Source organism: Garra rufa, chromosome 23, assembly GCF_049309525.1.
Source record: "Garra rufa chromosome 23, GarRuf1.0, whole genome shotgun sequence".
Lineage (NCBI taxonomy): Eukaryota > Metazoa > Chordata > Actinopteri > Cypriniformes > Cyprinidae > Garra > Garra rufa.
This window is the reverse complement of record NC_133383.1, coordinates 38,306,014-38,328,501: the sequence shown is the minus strand read 5'-3', so window position 1 is coordinate 38,328,501 and position 22,488 is coordinate 38,306,014. Positions and strand designations below refer to the sequence as shown.

Below are 22,488 nucleotides of genomic sequence, written 5' to 3'. Positions count from 1 at the left end.
TTTTGCTGCAGACCATCTACAAATGTTCAATTTTAAAATAAAATAATGAAACAAAACAAAATAGGATAAAATAAAATAAAACAAACTAGAAAAAATGAATAAAATAAAATAATACAGAATAGAATAGAATAAAATTAAACAGAATAAAATTAAATAAAGTAAAAATAAATAGAATAACAAAATAAAACCATATAGAATAGAATAATAAAATACAATAAAATTAATAGAATAAAATAGAATGCAGTTGATTAAAATAATAAATTTGAATAAAAAACTATAGAATAAAATACAATTAGACTGTGTTTCTAATTAAATAAAGCAGAATTTTTACAGCTCTTTTGCTGAAGACCATCTACAAATGTTTAATTTTGAAAATAAAAAAATAAAACTAAACAAAATAATAAAATAAAACAAAATAGGACAAAATAAAATAAAATAGAACAATATAGAATAGAATAGAATAAAATAATAAAATAAAATGAAAGTAAATAAAGTAAAATAAATAGAATAACAAAATAAAACAATATAGAATACAATAATAAAATACAATTAAATTAATAGAACAGAATAAATTAATAGTATTAAATTAAATCAAATTAAATAGAACGCAGTAGAATAAAATAATAAAATTGAATAAAATAAAAATAGAATAAAATCATGAAAAACAGAATTAAAATAAAACAAAATAGAATAAAATAAAACTAGAAAAATGAATAAAATAAAATAGAACAATATAGAATAGAATAAAATAACAAAATAGAATAAAATTAAATAAAGTAAAATAGAATAACAAAAAACAATATAGAATAGAATAAAATTAATAGAATAAAATAAAATAGAATAAATTGAAATTGTATTATATTAAATAGAATAAAATCAAATAGAATGAAGTAGAATAAAATAATAAAATAGAATAAAATAGAAACAATAGAATAAAATCATGAAAAATAATGAAATAAAATAAAATAGAACTACAGAATAAAATACAATTAGACTGTTTCTAATTTATTAAAGCAGATTTTTATAACTCTTTTGCTGTAGACCATCTACAATTTTCAATTTTAAAATAAAAAAATAAAACAAAATAAAATAAAACAGGATAAAATAAAATAAACCAGAAAAAAATAAATAAAATAAAATAGAACAATATAGAATAGAATAGAATGAAATAAAATAATAAAATAGAATAAAATTACTTAAATAAATTAAAATAAATAGAATAACAAAATAAAACAATATAGAATAGAAATAGAAAATAAAATAAAATAGAATTAAATTAAATAGAATGCAATTGAATAAAATAATAAAATTGAAAAAAAATAAAAACAATAAAATAAAATCATGAAAAATAATGAAATAAAATAAAATAGAACTATAGAATAAAATAAGTTTTTAATTAAACAAAGCAGAAATTTTACAACTCTTCTGCTGTAGACCATCTACAATTGATCAATTTTAAAATAAAATGTTAGGTGAGGGCTGATTACAAATATAGTTTATACGAAAGGCGTATTTATCATCCATTTTTTACTTTAATACAAACATGTATTTTAGATTTTTATAGTATGTTTTATAGTAGCTTTATAGTAATATGACAACAATAACATAAAACACAGAGATCCCACTGTCATAGTGTTTGGGAATATTCATGCATAATTTAAACACAAAACTACATGATATTAGATTAAAAAATAAAACATTTTAGAAAAGAACGTGTGCAGTCGGTGGAGAGCTACTGTGCCCGACTGCTCAATCCGAAAAGGCCGCCTCGCCATTGCAAGAGTTTTTTGGCACACGTCAGCCTGATGTCAGAGCAAGTCGGACGTAACTCGGACACTTTTCTAACCATCATGCATCTTGCATTGATCACCGGTGAACGATTCTGCGCAGATTTAGCTCATTTCAAATGAGCCTATTTTGCAGTGTTTACATTGGAGCTGCATGATTAATCGTTAAAATATCACCATCTCTATTCAAACACCCATGCGATCTTATTCCTGAATGACAACGATTCAGCGGTGTCTATTACAACTGTTTCACACACTCCACTGACGCTTATGATGTGAAACAGGTATTAAAGACATTCAAATCTGCATTCTTGCTGCTGGTGATTCAGAAAGAGCAACACAAACAGTCTTTTTAACCACATAATCATCATTATTTCTTTGTTACAGACATTTAAATAACATATGTACTGGGATAAAAGCTTATCGTTTGGGTATAAACACTTATTGTCTACAGTAGTGATCAAAACGAAAGTATCTTAACAGGTATGTATTGTAACGCTTACCCTCTTCGGCCAGGAGGTGGCGACAACTGCGCGTTTAAAAAACGTTAATTGCACGTTTCAATAAAAGCCTCCTGTAGCGATCCGATGTGCTTTTGAAAGAAAAATATCGATATTTAAACATAAGAATCACTTTAATCTAGTTGCGCAGTTGTACACGGGACTTGCTGCTTTGGGAAGGAGTGTGGCAGTACTAAAACGCCGTCTAAGCTGCGTTTCGCAGCGCAGTGGGACCGCTAACCAATCACAATACATTACGTTTTTCGGAAAAGCAGGCCTTCATCAAAGCCAGAACTAATAGAGCCATCTGTGCCAGCCAGGGTAGAAAGCTATTGTAATTATGTAAATTATGCGAAAAATAATGCGTTTTTCGAACCACCAAGCATGAGAGCATATTCTAGTGCAACCCCAAAATAAAATACAGACTTTGTAAAAGAGAGGACCCCTTTAAGCAAAATATAATACTTTTTTTCCCATTTGATTTTTGATGTCTTTAATCATGTCTGTTCCTTTGACTTTGAAATACAGGGTCATATGGCTCACTTTATTAGCCATTTTTAGAGACTGACAGACCCTGTAACTGCTGCTTTCATTGGGGGATATTTACACTTATCTAATTTGATGCATTTTACTGATCAAGTAGCTATCAGAAACATTCAGAATCCAAATGAGTAATAGTCCAATCAAACATATGAAATGACAAATGAAAACAGGCCCATTTTAAAAGAGATTCTGCAAAATTTCTTCTAATGTTTCCAAAGATTTTTGGAAGGACATGAACAAGGGTGGAGTAAATCATTACTGAATAATGACTAAAAAAAAAAGTTTCACTCCTCTTCAAAATGCCCACAAAAGGTAAGCAATTAACTCGGCATGTCTAAAAGAATTGACTAAATAACAGCTAGCAATGCCAAACGCTTAATGTTATCCACACGCTCACTCACAGCCAACATTCAGGCCTTCAAAACACACAGCAGATATTTTTGACATGAAAAAAAAAAACAAGGCCAAACAAAAAAAAAAATCAGCTGTTTAGATCTCAGTACACGTTGACTTGATTTTGGGAAAGGTTGAAATACTTTCATTTCACCATGTGTGACAAATAAATTGCGCTTTCACTGTACAAAACATGACATTTCAAAGAAAACTGGTAATTTTACAGATCTTTTTCATATTCCATCAATAAAAAGACAAACAGCTGTGATTCTGTGGCACAGACACTCACCCTCGCTGACATCCTCTTCTTTCTTCACACCATCTTCTTTTCGCTGTTTGATTGCAAGTAATTCTTTCTTCAGCTGGCGAGCTTCTTTTCGCAATTCATCACTGTGGAAAGACATTCAACCGAGAGCTGGAATTAATTTCCAGTCTTGGAAGGAACACTTTCTCAATAAGTCTTGCAAAATGTAGAAGGGAAAAACATGTTACGGAAGGAAAAACATGTAGCGCACTTTTTGCGCGTAGCAATTGAAGAGATATTCCTGCTATCTGAGATAAATCATTCGGGTAATGAATAAAACGGTTAAACAAGTTAACGTGACATGGCAAATGACCAAATCTTAAATACGCTCAAAAGATCTGAAATTAAAAAAAAAAACTTTGATTGTGGCCAACTCATCACAAACGCAAAATATTTCAGACTGAAATGTCAAATAAGAGCAACCATTCATTCGTTCTAACAGAAGAGCAGCAACCTTGTGAAATTCAATGATTTTTTTCTGTTACTTTCCTTCCTCCCAGTTATCTGACATGCTGTCACAAATCAAATTGAGTTGCTATATGTGTTAGGTTTCGCAAGAGTGAACTTCTAGATTGTAAGTAAAGTCAAGAAGGACATTTCTGAATGTCTGCAGGGTGCTGATCTTCATTTTTTTTTATTTATTTTTTTGAAATGGTTGATATGAAAACACAATCCCCCGAGCGGTGCACAGGATATGAACATCCACTTAGCTCCGGGGTTTCCAAATGATTAAGCTTTTCATTCCACAATTAACAAGGGGATTGTGTGTTCACATAAAACGGGAATAAAACCAACAATTATCTTAGGCATAGTGTTCCAGCATGTGTCAGAAACAAATACGTGCATTAGAAGTATAAAAATCTCTAATAAATCGTGTGGCGCCTTGGTAGATCAAAAGTTCAGCGTGGCTTCCAGACAGTCCAGGGTTCTGGCACCGCAAGAAGGGATGTTGTGGCTGAGCCGATACACCTCAACCCCACTGAGCTCCAACAGTGAGGTCTTATTATGATCTTTAGCATGGCTGTGAAGCTAATCAGTTCTCTCAATGTAGACTTCATAGCTGTTCAAAGTGAATACGAAAGTAATTTGGCCCAGTTTTGACCTGAGGCCTCATTTTGAAAACCTTAAGAAATTTAAGCAGTTTGATAAACTTTCTAATTTTCCTACATTCTAAAAAATGATGGGTTATTCTTTTTAACCCAAATGCTGGGTTCAGCTTGTTAGGTCATTTTATTGGTTTATTTTTAGAGATCACCAATTGCAATTTTCTTGGCCGATATAAATGACAGCATATATAAACAAAAATCTATACTTTTTTTTCAATGCAAAAAAAATACATGGATATATTTACATAATAAAAATGTATTAAACAACACACTTCACCCAATCTGGACTAAGTGACAGATATTCTCTGTAAATGCATTTACACTGCAAAATTTCAAATGCATAAATAATTTGATTAGATTAATGTTTTAAATATTTTTTAAACATACAACTAAGAAATGTTGGGTAAAATGCAATGATACTTTTATATACGAAACCAAACAATCAGTAGGTGGTGGCAAATGACTGTAGCTACGTTTCCATCACCCTGTTTTTATGTGCATTTTGAAGTATCGCATCAGAAACGAGTGACGGAAAAGCCACATTTCAAATAAAAATTCTTTAATTCGCAAAAAATATGGAATATGGAAGATAGAAATGCATTTGCCGAATAAATTCCTCCGTACGCATAAAAAATCATGTGACTTTGTGCTACTGGATGGCAAAACCATATATGAAAATTATTATATTCAGTGGCTTCTCCTACTTTATTAGTGATATATAGTGCCAGTTTATCAGGAACTGGCGATTTTTTTCTTTTCGACTCGTTGGATTGAAATGGAGCTTACTTGCAACTGTTTTATGCGACATTCCAATTTTGTGCATAAGTTAAAATCGCAACTTTGGATGGAAACCTGGCTTGTGAGTCATTTAGTCATTCATTCACCGAAATGGCAGATTCATTCAGAAACAAGACAAATGACTGTCTTTTATGAATGGGTTTCTGAATCATTGACTCACCTGATTTGTTCAAAAACGTGGATTCACTGAGTAACGAAACACCGCTGTGCTGCTCAGAGACACAAAACAGTTCTGCTGTGGCTTGAAACTATTTTCGTCAGGGAAACTGAGCAAAAACAGTCAATATTGTGTCTAAAATGTCTTAAATTTTAACTTCTTGTTTATTGACTATTGTATAAAATCAGTGTCATATTGCAATTGTGTTGATATTCAGCTGCAAAACCAGTCATTTGTAGCAATAGCCAAAAATACATTGTATGGGTCAAAATTATCGATTTTTCTTTTATGTTAAAAATCATAAGGATATTAGGTAAAGATGTAAAATTGTCCAAATGAAGTTTTGAGCAATACATATTACTAATCAAAAATCAAGTTTTGATAAGTAATATGTATTGCTAAGAACTTCACTTGGACAACTTTACATTTTTTTGCACCCTCAGATTCCAGATTTTCAAATAGTTGTATCTTGGCAAACACTGCCCTATCCTAAAAAACATACATCAAAGCTTATCAATTCAGCTTTCATATGATGTATAAATCTCAATTTCAAAAAACTGACCCTTATGACTGGTTTTGTGGACCAGAGTCACATACTATATATATCTTTACCTGTAAATAATTTTATTTACTTACTACTAGCACTCAGAGTCACTCTGAATGTTACCAAAAACTGTTGTAATTATAAAATTAAAAACAAGTTCCCTATTTAAATAGTTTTTGTTACTGTTGTTTTTGTATAGCTGTTACTGTTACCCAGCATAATTATCACTAATCACTGTTTACATTATCAATTATTTTGTCACTTTAGATTACTTCTGTAAAATTCTGTAAAATATATTTTTTTAAATAAAATCAAAACTTTTTAGTACAGCAAATTTTCTTTACAGTAAACTTAAACTTTTATTACTTTTTATATACTTTCATTTTTTAAAAGGATTTCACTTTAGCAACAATTTGTCATTTTTAAAAAGAGACCAACCTTGTCTCTTTTCCAAAGAGGTTTGGCTTTCAAAGCATTCATGCATTTCAACAATTTAAGTTTGAACAGTGCATTTTCATATCTGATGTTCGGGAGGGGGATTGGGGGAGGTTCAGAGGTTAAGAAAAGTTTAGTCTTTATGACAATCTTAAGAGATAAGAACATTCTATAGACATGTTTTTGGGAGTACAAAATATTCTTAAGTTTGAAAATAAGAAACAAAATGGATTTACGAAGAATTTCAGTCTTAAGAATGTTTTGTGAATCTGGCCCTTGCAAATGAAGTTTGAGATAGACCTAACAGCTCACCCACAAAGAGTAGCCTTGACAGTTTTCCTACATGTCTTGTTACTAAACACAATGCACCATTTTAAATATGCTAATCAGATATGAAGTGGTGGGGAAGACTGTCACAACATGAACATTTTGCTAAACATCTCCTTTTACAGTGTGTTGCATGGAAGAACAAACTTCATGCAGGTTTGAAATGTCATGGGGTTGAGTAAACTATTGCTTCAAAAGATCTCAGCAGATATAAAATAGTTTGCTTGTTTAAACTGCATGGGGGTCAACCAATGAACTACTATTTTGCCTTGGAGCAAAGAATTTTACCACTGCACTCTTAAAAATAAAGGTTCTTTATTGGTTTTGAATGTTCCATAAAGAACCTTGAACATCCATGGAACCTTTCAAATGCAAAAAAAAAAAAATGTCCTTTACAGTCGAAAAAATGTCTTCAAAATGGTTCTTTTAAGAGCTGTTCACTGAATTGTTCTTCCATGGCATCACTGCAAAAACATCCTTTTGGAGCCTTTATTTTTAAGTGTAGCTGCTCCTTGGGGATTATTGGTTTGAATCCACAATGCAGCTACTTTAAGATCATCTTCCTGATTTCTGCTCCATATTAGCTTCCAGAAAAAGTCCCATTACTGCTGTCCCACTGCGCAAGTGACACTCGAATTTATATAAACCAATCTTAAATCTGAGGTAATCTAAACCACACAAAAATAAATCTTCAGTGCTCTTGTTCAAACAATAAATGCAGATGTCACAGGACAGCTGATAAGGACAGGCCCAGGCAGACACACACTTCCAAGGTGTGAGGTCCTCGTAGATAAACTGCCAAGCGAGTCTGTGAGAGGAAGTTGCTTCCATGTGCAAACAGTGCCCCCACCCACATCTGCCTTTCAGAGAACACAGTCTTCTGGCAGCTCCCAACACAGCATCTTCTATTGGGGTATAATAATATTTTCATAGGACTTGACAACTATGTTTTGATGCCAGGATCTTACATGGCTACAAAGCACAGGTAAGCTGCAGAGTCTGGGCCTCCAGCCCAAGAACACGTGAGCCATTCAAACCCGTAACAATGACTGCCTTTGTTTCATCCATCTGCTCCTCTCAGCTGACACACATTCTCTTAGGCAGCTCTCTTCTGTTACTCCTGCTGAACCTTGGATCCCCAGCCTCCAGGTTCCTAGTTTCTAAGTTCTCAAGGAACAAATACAAGGCATCAAGGGCGTTCTAGAGGCTGTAGAGGACCTCTTCTTGGTGTCCACACTGTTTGCACACTCAGGTAAAGGGGCTGAAACTGGTATTTGTTTGTTCTCTACGGGTCTCCAATCTTGAAAAGAGTGCATCACCTTTTCAGCAGAGCCTCTCAATGGTGTTCCACTGCTGGAGATCTTGGTAGACACATGATTACAGAGACTTCTGTCATGGTTAAAGCTGACAATCTCATTTCCTGCACATGGTTTGCTGGTTTATAGAAGAAGCATTAAGGTGACAAAGTTAGGGTGCAGGTCAGGTCATCTTGGTTGGTTGAGGTGCTTATTGATGTCAAAAGAATTTAGTTCACCCAAAATGAAAATGTGATGTTTATCTGCCTACCCCCAGGGCAGATGTAGGTGACTCTGTTTCTTTAGTAGAACACAAACGAAGATTTTTAACTCAAACCGTTTCAGTCTGTCAGTCATATAATGGCAGTCAATGGGACCCACAGTTTGAGAGTCAAACAAACATACAGTCGTGGCCAAAAGTTTTGAGAATTACATAAATATTGGAAATTGGAAAAGTTGCTGCTGAAGTTTTTATAATAGCAATTTGCATATACTCCAGAATGTTATGAAGAGTGATCAGATGAATTGCATAGTCCTTCTTTGCCATGAAAATTAACTTCCCGAAAAAAACTTTTCACTGCATTGTTAAGAAGGCTTCAGGGCATCCAAGAAAGTCCAGTAAGCGCCAGGATCGTCTCCTAAAGAGGATTCAGCTGCGGGATCAGAGTGCCACCAGTGCAGAGCTTGCTCAGGAATGAAAGCAGGCAGGTGTGAGCGCATCTGAACGCACAGTGAGGCCAAGACTTTTGGAAGATGGCCTGGTGTCAAGAAGGGCAGCAAAGAAGCCACTTCTCTCCAAAAAAAACATCAGGGACAGATTGATCTTCTGCAAAAAGTATGGCGAATGGACTGCTGAGGACTGGGGCAAAGTCATATTCTCCGATGAAGCCTCTTTCCGATTGTTTGGGGCATCTGGAAAAAGGCTTGTCCGGAGAAGAAAAGGTGAGCGCTACCATCAGTCCTGTGTCATGCCAACAGTAAAGCATCCTGAGACCATTCATGTGTGGGGTTGCTTCTCATCCAAGGGAGTGGGCTCACTCACAATTTTGCCCAAAAACACAGCCATGAATAAAGAATGGTACCAAAACACCCTCCAACAGCAACTTCTTCCAACAATCCAACAACAGTTTGGTGAAGAACAATGCATTTTCCAACACGATGGAGCACCGTGCCATAAGGCAAAAGTGATAACTAAGTGGCTCGGGGACCAAAACGTTGAAATTTTGGGTCCATGGCCTGGAAACTCCCCAGATCTTAATCCCATTGAGAACTTATGGTCAATCCTCAAGATGCGGGTGGACAAACAAAAACCCACTAATTCTGACAAACTCCAAGAAGTGATTATGAAAGAATGGGTTGCAATCAGTCAGGATTTGGCCCAGAAGTTGATTGAGAGCATGCCCAGTCGAATTGCAGAGGTCCTGAAAAAGAAGGGCCAACACTGCAAATACTGACTCTTTGCATAAATGTCATGTAATTGTCAATAAAAGCCTTTGAAACGTATGAAGCGCTTGTAATTATATTTCAGTACATCACAGAAACAACAGAAACAAAGATCTAAAAGCAGTTGAGCAGCAAACTTTGTGAAAACTAATATTTGTGTCATTCTCAAAACTTTTGGCCACGACTGTACACAGACAAAACCAAATTAAATCTTGAGGCTCGTGACTATACATTAAGGTCTTAACACACAAAAAAATCAGACTGTGCAAGAAACTGAACAGTATTTATATTAGTTTTTACCTCTAATCCACTGTAATGTCAAACTGTCCTAAACGCGTTCACAACAGCCGGCGAGTGACGCGTCAAAGTTGGGAGTTGGTAAACAGTCAACACTTCCGCAAGCAAACGTAATCTTTTAGTTTTTAATCAGTTGTAACAATCAGGATAAGCACAAATAATTGTCATTTTGAGTAGCTGTAGTACCCACAATCTCTGCACTGTGAATGGCAGGGGTCGGCAAGTAAGTTTAGCATCAGCCCAGAAAACATTTTCGCCACTAGATGGCAGCCCAGAACATAGTCGAATGAAAATTTAAGAAAATGACTTGATGAAAAATGCCACTAATTGCCTGTGACAGACTGTTACAGTGTCGTTTGTAACTGGTAGTGAGCTGTTACTCCAGGGTATATACAAGAATCATGGATTTAAATTTAATACCTTTTTAAGACCTTTTGAAGTCACTTCACGTTTTAACTGGTTGAACTGGTTACAAAGGCAACACTTTAACTTACACTTACTATGTATTGTAAGATAGCACAACTAATCAGTCTTAGTTTAGTTTGTGATAACTCTTCATCAATGCAACATAATTCAGAAGGGTGAGAAGGAAGCCGGGTATATTAATTGAGTGACTAACCCAATGTAAGGTTAATTAGAAAGACAAACCCGATGCAAGAATTAGACCAATAAACAAAACAATTGACAAAACTTAGTGAAGAGGGAAAATTGTCATGGAAAACACTTGTTGGTTCTCTGTTTTAACATATGTTTGCTTACATTTATTTTCAACATCTGAGATACACTGTTGTTGTTTTCAACATGGCTTTAAATGTCACGCAAAATGATATTCAAACTCACATTAGACACTTTTAACATTGAAAAAAAGCACATAATCAGTACCTGAGATTATAACGGTCATAGTTTGTGTTGTTGTTCCAGCAACAACTTTGCAGAAATAGAAACCGTTTCTGAAATAGAAATTTTGCGTGTCGCAGTCGTGGCTAGTTAGGACGCCGGCTGTTGTGAACACTCTCAGGACAGTTGGACATTGCACTGGTTTAAGAGGTAAAAAATTATATAAATACTGTTCAGTTTCTTGCACAGACCGGTTGTTTTGTGTGTTAAGACCTCAATGTATCGTCACGAGCCGCAGGGTTGAATTTGGTTTTGTCTGTGTATTTTTTGACTTTCAAAGCCGTGGATCCAATTGATCTTTGTTTCTGCTATATTGAAGAAAGAAAATCACCTTTATCTTGGATGCCCAGGGGGTAAGCAGATACACATCAAATTTTCATTTTTGGGAGAACTATTCCTTTAAGGTGTTTTTATGGTGGGGTTCAGTTTTTTTTTTTTTTTTTTTTTTTGCTAACTTGCACGACTAGTCGATTATTTATCACAATGTGCTGAATCTGTATTGACTAGTCACGCATATGCTTTAGATAAACAACTAGTTGCAATTTGTAGTTTTGCGAGCCATGCTGGTCAAATGCATTTGAATTGTACAGAGAGAATAAAAATTCCTTTAACGTTCATTGTGTTGGAATGAACAGTTCCGCTAGAAACAAGAGAAGACGTGACTAATCCACAAGGGTGAAGAGTTATCTATTAGAGGCCTACATTGACCCTTGGTCGGAAATGAGCAGGCCATACAGGGAACCACCTCCAACTAAGTGATAATTTTGCTTGCCTGGACATGCTACCATTTACCAAACAAGAGAAGCATATCCTAGGCAACAGCAACACAATGGGCCCCTCATCCAGATTGCCAGTAAGAGTGGAGAAAGCTGAGAAAAATGCAAAGAAAGAGGAACACCTGCTAATTTACTCCTCAGGGCTCAACAAATTCCTCAGAATATCCTTTTGTTCTTTAGGTGGAGTCCATCTCCACCACCTTCACTTAATAAAGTGTCATAGACCGTGTTTGTGACAACATATTATCACCACACTATACTTTCAAGACACAGTTTTTGGACCATTTAATATTAGGTGGCCTTAACTACTATGTTTGGGTCAAAGTTAAGATGTCCACATTTAAAGAAATTTACAAGTGAGTTTATGTCCATAGAAAGCACATTAATGTAAGTTGAGTGTCTACTTTTATATTTTCAAATATGTTTTTGGAAAATACAATGTCAAAATCTGGTTGAAATAATGTTACATTGTCATTCAGTGTAATGCAATATTTATGTAAAAATTCAAACATGCTTATTCTGACTTGTACATATTAAAATACATAAAAGAATAAGGGAGCATTGTACATTTGATTGTGTTTCAAATCAGTTAAAGTCTTACTGACAAAAGGGCAAAACCTAGGATAGTGGCAAATTTAAAAAATGTAGAATTATAACTAATTAGTATTTGGGATGAAAGTAATTCATCTTTTAATATGTCAGAAATTAATTTTTGTTGTAAATATGCCTGACAAGATTGTTAGATTAAATGACATTTTAATGGGTGTCTTCTGTTAATTAGGGAAAAATGTATGATTTATTTATTTTTTGCTCAATTAAACAGAAAACTGCAACAATTTAAAGCAGTATTAATTTCATCTGGAATTACATTTATAATTACACTTTTTCCCCTATCTCTTACTCCCTTAAGCAACCTAATAAAAAAGTGGGAGCCAGGTTTTATATACATTTTAAACATCTACTTTCAGTTAGAAAGTGTAATTATGAGGTTCTGCCTACTTCTAAGGCTCTACATTTATTATTGCTTTTACGTTTGAAAAATAATTTAAACATAAATTATTATCCTAAACATCAGTAAAAATAAAATCAGTTTAATTTTTTTCCACAAATTTAGTTTTATTTTCCCAAATTTCATTTTGTTTTTCCATTTAAATGTTTCTGGATTCCATTTTTTCTGTTTTAATTTTTTCTAGACTCTGTTTTAATGGTTAAATTAAAAAAATCTTAGTCAAAAAGCATGTCTAATTTAGTTTTATGTTCAGCAAATTGTGCTTTTTATAATTGTTTTTGGATTCCATTTTAATGGTTTCATTGCATTTCATTGTTAATAACCAAAAGCATCTCTAATTAAACAATTTTATAAAAAATAATTTATTATTACTTTTTTTTCAGAAAAACTATTTTGTTTACTGACATTTTTCTAGTAAATAAATTATGGTAAATAATTGCTCCTAAAAATATAAATATATGAAGAGTTCAGATGCAAAAGCCTCTAAGTCCATCTGAAGTTTTTCTTTAAAATAAGTATTTTTATCAGGCTCCTGTGTATAGGTTTCAACCTAAGTGCTGGTACTTCTGGACTTGGACTAGGATTTTTGTGAGTTTGAAGTAAAAGTATTTGATGGACGTATACTATGTGTCAAGAGCATTTATTTGGTATCATCATCTTATTTTTGACCGAGGTGGCTTTTAGAGGGTTTTGCATCTGAACTCTTCATTTATTATTAGTAGTAGTACTATCACTGCATTAGGTAATATATTTCTGTCACAGTCTCTTTAAGTTAAACTTTTATTTCGATTGGTTGCTGTAAAGACTTTTAAGTTTCTGTTTGTATATAATATGACAATAGTTTTCTCAAAAGAAACGGTAAAATGCTCATGAAGTGACTTTCAGAGTAGTTCTAGAGATGATGTGTTTATCCTCATCTTCATATATTAAGGTGACAGAGACTGAAAACACAGCGAGTGTCATGCTTCAGTATGTGTGTAGTAAATAAAACCATCCGTCTGCACCATTCATTTACACAGACACATACAGAACATGCAGGATTCATATTTAAATAGTATTTTCGCAGTGTAATATTCAAAAACACTAGTCTATATTATGTTTTGGTTTAAGTGTACCAACCTACTTTTGATTTATTTGTTTTAAATTTGGCAAATTCCGGGACATTCCATGTTATACAGTAAATTTTCATTTTTGTGACGAACCAGAAACATACTCAAGTATACAAGCACGCACAATTGAATACTTGAATACGTAACCTGAATCTGCAATTAAATAGACCAGTTATAGGTTTGTAAACATTCGGGATGTGCGCACATCATGGTTGCAGAAAACCCAGGAGAGATAGCCTTTACTGCTAGAGAATTACAGGGTTACAGTACAAAATAGTTTGATTTAAAAAAGATTATAGATTATATTGATTAGATGTCATTTTCAAAATGTTCTACGCTTATTACAAGAGCTTGTCACCCAGCGATAAGCACTGTTATTCAATGAAATTGACGTTAGACAGTAGGATAGTCTGACAGATCCGAAACAGGGATGACGTTGTTTATGGGCGAAGCCTATCTGGTGGCAGAAAACTCACTTTTTTTGAGTTAAATCGAGTTATAAGGTTCGAATTAGGAGATATAATCTTGCCTTTGCAAGAAAAAAAGTCAGAATTGCGGGATAAAATAAATGTAAAATTTATGTAAAAATGTTAATAGTAATAGGTTTAAATATTACTTCATGCTGTAACTGTAGGGCTAATACAATACATCCCCTATGAACAGCGTATATTTTGTAGACATAATTGTTTAAATCAAATTTATGCTTTAAAAGTAGAGTATTCATAGCAGTTTTCATCCATAGTATGTCTGTTTGAAACGTCTGCGTTTAGCTTCAAATGGTGTCTTTGATGACAGTATTCTATAAAAATGATTTGCATTCCGATTTAAAACACCAAAAGGCACATGTTTTTTCCTCTTATTCCATGGATTTTACCCTAAACCTCCACTTTCTGCAACCACTATGTGCACGCAGCTGCAAGTGACGTAACTGTGACGTCTACTCTAAATTGGTCTACATAACCTGCAGTCTCGCGTTACTCTGGCGGGAACAAACCTCATTATTCAAGGCCACAAAAAAGACCCCAGAGGTGTTAATACTCATTAATGTGAACTTTCTCAGAAAGATTATTTTAAAACGGTTTCTCTGCCTTGGTAATAGAAAACAATGTGTTGTGAAATTGAGTTTGTGCAGCTAGAAGCGTTTATGTGAGTATCTTTCGAGCCTGAGTCACCAAATTTGATTTAATGAAATAATTAAAATTTCTTTTGTGCATCAAGAAAATGTTCTCAACCTACAAGTACAAAAACAATTAAATAGTTCCAACTGAGTAAAAACACACAAAACAGCAGCCAACCATCTGTAGAAAGCCATTTCTATAAACAGATTAAAGTAATTGTGATCCTGACATTTCGAAAATTAGGCAATTTGCTCGAATAGCAAAGCTATTAATAAAGAGCACTGCGCTGAAGTGTGATGGGCTGTTTAAAATAGCAGAGCTGTGAGATATGCCCTTGTTCGACAGCAGCGTGAGATAAAAAGCCATTTGTTAACTCAAGAAAAGAAAAGAACAGTGTGATAAAGTGTCCTTGTGATAAAAGGAGGAGGGGATGAGAGTTTATTAACGAGTGAGCGCTTTGAAGAGGAGCCAAAGTGTGCCCACTGTCTTGTGGCCTCATCAGCCAGGGGGCACAGACATCCCCCCTCAGCCAACACAATGACAGCCATTCACCATACCCTCTCGGGCCGCCAGCGGGGAAGAGACCGTCATTTCACAAATCAGACGGGAGAGAGGCTTCGGTGATGAAGTGCTGGACGAGACCTGACGCACACATTTAAAGTTTGATGAGTGGAGGAAAGACTTTGTCGTCACTCACGGCTCTCCAGACCAGCCAGCGATTGTCGCTCATTCAGACAATTCAAATAAGCGAAACCCGGGGAGCTCTGGATGATTTACTTTTCATAAAGAAAGCACACAAAGTGACTGGCCACCGACCAATCCTTCTCATGAATCGAGACTTCAACATTTAACCCTCGCCCCTCCGCCAGCCTGCCGTCGCAGTCCAACAAACCTCTCGTGAGCGGGACGTTTTTGATCTGTTTTTCCAAAACGGACGCAGAGTGGCTCCTCGCACTTTGCAGGAGTGGAAATACTGTTCCTCGAGTTCCACTCGTGCTGATTTTGACTTTTACACACGGTTCAGAGTTTTATAATCAAGCAGTATAATCTCAGTGTTGCGTGGAGAGGGCAAATGTCTTCAAGGTCTTGAAGCAGATTGTTAAAGCAGATTCGGTGTATAATAATCATACGATATCACGTTTCAAGGAGGACGGTGAAGAATATTCGTTTTCCAGGTCTCCTTCTGACTCAAATGTGAGGTCTACTTATATTTTTGAAAAGCAGACTGAATATCTGAATATCTGAGAGTGCTGTAATAAATATTAATGAGTCAAGTGGTGCATAAACATATGACGTAAGCAGCAGAAATACCATAACACAGATGCTGCGTATATACTGCATCCTTCAACCATACGTATGCTCACAAATGAACTAATTTTACCACAACTAAATCTCCAAACCACAAAAACGCATGTATCACCACAAGTGGGGCTGCACGATTATGGCAAAAATTATAATCATGATTATTTTGGTCAATATTATGAGTCTAACCTAAGTCATAATCCAGATAGCACATGTGCGTCTGCAAAATGTTTTGCAGGGGTCATTGGATGCAAAACTCACTTTTACATGTTGTTTAACATTAATTTGTGTTGGCAGTTTGTGTACACAAACCCCCTACAATGATAAAAATCCACCCAGTGGTATTTTTTTAATCTTTGAAAGTAATATCCCCTTTTTAAAATCAGGTAGCCACTCCCACGATAGTTGATTGACATGACCGCCTTACCATAGTCCGATTCCAATCTCCATTGTGTGACTCAGGTGCAGGGGAAGACAAGAATGTCTCTGATTGAGCGATTGAGGTGTTCTGTTGTTGGATGTAATAATGAACATAGCAGTCTTCATTTACTCCTGACATCTGAGCCGTTGAAGATGCAGAGGATTAACGTTAGTTTCGTTTTTAAAAGGAAAGCGCTGATCCCGATCTACATATGCGTCTATGTTTGTGCGAATCATTTGTGATGCAGCTTCACCCACAGCAGAAGTGAGTATAAGGGTTTTTTATGCATCTTTGCAAATGACCTTTCTTAATAATGTGTTGGTTAGCAAGTTTCGCAGCTAAACGCGACTAAAGTAAACATTACGGCTCGTCATCCCACGGCAGAGAGGGGCGGGGCGAGCAGAGCTCATTAGCATTTAAAGGAACATGCAACAGAATAGCTTGCTCTAAAAAGGGCTGATTTTAAGTAAAAAGAGTCTTTTTTTACACTACCATTGAGAAATTTTAACCAAGGTGGGTTATAGACTTCTCATTAAGACCCTAAAGAATCATATCAACTTGTGGAAAATGGGCATCCGATGACCCCTTTAAAGATCTTTTGATCTGGAAAGCGTCTGCTGTGTTCAAACGTCTGTTAGACGTCTGTAAGATGCAGTGTTAATTTCGTTGACGAATAATTTGTGTCATAATTTTCGTCCACGACATTTTTCCACTGACGAAAACGAGATGATGACGAAACGAAAACTCGTTTTGAATGACAAAAACTATGATAAAAATCTATTGACATTTTCGTCAACGGATAAAAACGAGACGAAAAGGTTAGGGAGGGACGATTTCGGAAGAGTTTCATTCAGAACGAATCTGCTGCACGGTAAGGAGGTTAGAAGTGTACATACAGATCTGGCCATTTAAAATGCGCGTGGGAAGGAAAGTGGTCTCGCGTGACACCGGTGTATTACGAGGGATTACAGAAAATACATTGACACAGGAAAGACATGATCAATAGGGGGCAGTCATGTAACGCACTGAACTGAAGCGGCAGCAAACATTGCTGCAAGCTAAAAGACTCTTTGTATGGTGACCTGGAGGGGACACATTCGGTTCACTTATGTTTGTCGTGGCCACGACATATTAACTCGTGGGAACGTCATATTATGTTGTGGCCACGAGATCCAATGATGAGGGAACGAGATCCATTTCTCGTGGCCACGAGTTTAATGCATAAACAAACCTGCGTGACCATAACCCAGGATTATCAGAGATAGATTTATTAATATTTTATTTTGAGTTAAGAAATGATTATATTAATTGTTATAGAAATTAATACAATATTAAGTTATTATATTAACAATAGGCAATGCTGTATATGCGAATGCTGTCTGTGCGCGATGTAGACAGCATTCAAAAGTTTATCATGAATAAATATTACATAAAGTACTTCAAATTAAATAGCCCTGCAAGAAACATTTTATGCATCCCACAGTCTTATCCATTAACTGATCCTCTTTTTTTCCGTAATAATTGTATTATTCATTTATATTCGTTATTTTTCCCTTCATTTCGATCTCTTAACATTCTGAATCTAAATGATAAATGCTGACATGCCATTAAAGCTTTGATTATGTACAATTAATTTGATTATGTACAATTAATTTGATTATGCACAATTTGATTGTGTACAATTAATCCCTGAAAACGAATTTAGCTGTTTTTAATGTGTCACAGCCACGTATCAATTTAAATTTAATTGTAATTTAACAATCTTGTCGGTTGATAAATAACTTAACGACGTCAGTTGTCGGTTGCGAAAAATAAAATAACCGAAATTAACATTTCTATTTCCAATGCAGTCAAATAAATGTTCATCAGGGAAAAAAAGGAACAGAAAATAACAATACAACTGCACCTGCTTATGAATATGTTTTTTGCTATTCGTTTGAACCATAATTTCAGGAAAGAGGAATCATTGAACTATTGTTAACAATGGTATTTGTGACTAACGCCCCCTAGAGCTGGCCATGGTGTTTGGCTACAGAATGTCGTTCCTTGCGCCACCTGGTAGATATTATATGAAGCGCAACAATGTTTTAAAAAAAATCAGAAAAAGCTCCTGCAGGGGGATCCGTGACCACGCGTGCCGAATTGCAGGCTGCCGCGTGAAAATAGACGCATTTTTAATGGCCGGATCTGTATTTGAAATGTATCATAGCCTATTGATCTATCCTGTGGGATAGATCATAAACAAGCTGGCATACCTCTGTTGCACATCTCATAAAACATTAAAAATATCAACATCTGAGAGTAAGAGAAGAGCAGACATATGGATAAATTTGACGACGCAAAAGAGAACTTAATTTGGTCCGGTTTTCTGAGCACCTCTCACACAGCACGAGTAAGTTTCGCATCTCTTGAAAGGAGAAATACACAAAAAATGATGTTGAATTACCCGTGTTGATGAGTATTCACATAAACACAGTCGGTTACATCTTAGGTGAACGTAAACAATTGGGAGGCTATCAGACGGTACATTGAATCTGTGCGTTCGGTTTTAAAGGGACCACAGCATAATTTAGTTGCTGTCTGTGGCATTGATGTTAATCAAACAACAACAGAAAGACAGAAAATCACTCATTGCTCTTGACTGAGTCACTTTAGTAGTCCTAATAAAGATTAATCTAAATTTATTTATATAAATAAATGTCTGCTTGAAAGAATGAAGAATGTGGTAAACAAGTTGTTATAAAGAATGCATAATTTGTTCTTGTTTCTTTATGAGAAGTGGTTTCATTTCATTTTAATTTAAAAGCATGTTGCATATCACAGCAGTTAAATCTGTGTCTATCATGATAAAACCTTAATATGAACCCTTCATGTTTAATAAATGCATTATACACTGTATCTAAACCCATTCGATTTTAGCCGACTAAATCTATTGTAGATTTAGTCGACTAAAATCTTATGATATTTAGTCGACTAAAACCAAAAACAATTCAGATGACTAAAATATGACTAAAACTAAATTGCATTTTAGTCAAAAGACTATAACTAAAACTAAATCAAAATTTGCTGTCAAAATTAACACTGGTAAAATTCATATACATCTTAAAGACATCTATAATAGACATCTATTTGATATCTGATAGGAAACGTCCAATAGAAGTATTGCAGATGAGCAAACTATGTCTTGCAGATGTAAATGCAGACGTTCAAAAGATGTCTCCGAGATGTACGTGTCCTATCAGAGTAAAGTTGTCTAACAGCTTACTACAGAAATTGAATATAATTATTTGACTTACTTCACTGTAAGAGTTAAACATGTTTTTTTTTTTTTATTATTAAATCTACAAACGTTCTTTATTCAAGAACAGTGACTGGTTTTTCTCTTTGTATTTTTAAGTTTTATTAATATGAAGCACAGAGACGGCAGAAGGAATACTATTTGTTGCCGCTTTAAGAGCCACACAGATCCAATATACTGGTACACGTATTTTCATTCTTGACTGTTCATGATCATTTAAGACATAACTGACAAGGGATTACATAAATAATCACCAAGCGCCTCTTTTTGAAAAAATTTCATCTCTGACAGCAGGGGGAAAAAAAACATCAAACTTCTCTGATAACAATTTTCTTCAAAAATACATTCATATAAACCCCCACCCCAATATTTATATTTATATTGAATAAACAGTAAGCTTGCACTGCATGTACAGTATTTTCTTTGTGATTGTCTGTTAATTTTAGTCCTTGCTTGCAAGAGATAAATCTATGAGCTTTTATTTTGACAGAAACCGTAGTTGAGCTTTTATTTAAGTGGAAAACGTAGCTTCTTTGAAAACAGTGTCTCATTATAAATATGGTGCTACACACCAGAACAGCATAAGACATAATACTTTCAAGCATATTCTTGTTAATTCTTCTGGTGTTCAAAAACAATAGAAAGTTTCTCGAATCACTGATGTGTAAATGTGTACGGTCATGTGTTTATATATTCATATGTTAGAGGTAACAAAATTGTTCAGAATTCCTAATTTTGCAGCTTAGTTTTAATAAATGCTATTTCAGATCTAGTCTTCAGACTAACGGCCGAAGGTCAGGGAACCTTGGCAGCTTTAAAGGGTCAAGGCCCACCCAAGAGGCCATATGACTGACAGGTAAAGCAACCAATCACGTTTCGTTTTGTGCCGTCATGTTTGGGGTGTGGAAATGTCCTTACAATAACAGACTGGTGTGTAAAGCTCCTAAATGTATTTTAAAGAGTCTATGCTGCAAACTTATCATTCTTCACATACTTTTGAAAATCCAGCATGAAAATCTCATTGTCACAGGTGTAAACATGTTGTCTTTCTTTTTTCATTAGGGTGTTTGGCGTCTTGGCATCTTTGTAGTAAACAAAGAAACACACGTCTCCTAAAAAATCCTGTAGAATTCAACCAATCTGATGACAATTTTGTGTGCCTTTCAGCCAACGGTTCGTTCAGATCATTTCCATAGCATATCAAAATATTTAATCTCAAAAGGTGAAGGAAAAATGGATATTTCATGACCCTTTTCAAAACTTCTTCAATACTTGTGTATGTAATAAACACAGCATGGGTATTTTGGCCTTGTTAATTTACAACAGTGAACAAATACAGAGATGCTCCGTTATTTTTTAGCTCTGCTTGGCTGAACGTCAAAAGATCCTCTCATGCTGTAGTCTGGAGCCGCTCGGTCAGACTGCCCCATACAGGGCACACATGCTACAGCGGGCTGGAGATCCATAAACCTGCAGATCTGTGGCACAGCTGCCAAGAATTAGATGATCCCTTTTGGCCTCCACACAAAAAGGGCCAGTGCTTTACTGATCCGGGTGACCTTTCCCTGAGAGGCTGATACAGCGTCGGATTATGATGGACGACAACTGACAGGTGCGGCCAATTAGAAACAGTGACACTGCACCCAAAAGTCATCGTCTTTGCTGCATAATTGCTTTTTGGACTCTCCTGAAAGAGACATTTCATTGTGTAGAAGGTTTAACCTCTACAATCCCAGGAAAATCTTGCATTATGGTCTAGAGGAGCTTGAAAGGCAGATAATGACAGGAGTCCACTTAAGATTATCCTTAAGAGTTTGTTGGATTCAGACGGAAATAGTTGGATAAATGGTAATTTTTTTAATTCATGCTAAGTCGTCTTGCCCTTCCCTGGCACAGATCAGAGGTCACAAGCACAGGAGACCTACTGAAATATCATAGGGTGATAAGTCTATCATTTTGGCCCTGAAATGCTGTCTGGATAAAACTTTAACATGGGGGAAAACTTTTTCAATATTTGACTTTACAACAGTGATAGATGCACCATGTTGAAGTCACCTTTAAAGTATCTGTAGCAAGTGTTTATACAGTATGTATGTAAATATATTTACACTTAATACGTAACAAAAAAAAATAACATTATTTTTGTTGAAATATATTTAAACAAAACTTTTGTTTATTAGAAATCATTTTATAAATCAATAATAAATATAAACATTTACTACATTTTATAATAAAATATTACATATATCCAAACTGAATATAATATATATTATATAAAAAAGCAAAAATATTTTATATAATTATCTAATATATATATATATATATATATATATATATATATATATATATATATATATATATATATATATATACACACACACAAAATAAAATAATTATATATAATTAATATATGATAGAAAATGTTGCTGAACTACATATTGTATTAATATTAAACATTTAAGATTTAAATACATATTTACAGATGAGTTTATTAAAATAGTAACACTTTACAATAAGGTGTCATTTGTTAACATTAGTTAATGCATTAACTAACATGAACGAACAATGAACAATACACACATTTATTACACTATTTATTTTTGTTAATGTTAGTTAATAAAAATACAGT

At 34.6% G+C, this 22,488-nt stretch overlaps 1 protein-coding gene across 1 annotated transcript in view; it reads right to left on the bottom strand.

The window, feature by feature from the left end:
* The window catches only part of cwc27 (CWC27 spliceosome associated cyclophilin), a 68,017-nt gene that overhangs the window by 28,137 nt on the left and 17,392 nt on the right, over positions 1-22,488 (bottom strand). The window contains exon 11 of the mRNA XM_073829669.1: positions 3,513-3,613. Coding sequence (XP_073685770.1) covers positions 3,513-3,613 — 101 coding nt within the window. The remainder of the gene's footprint in view (positions 1-3,512; positions 3,614-22,488) is intronic.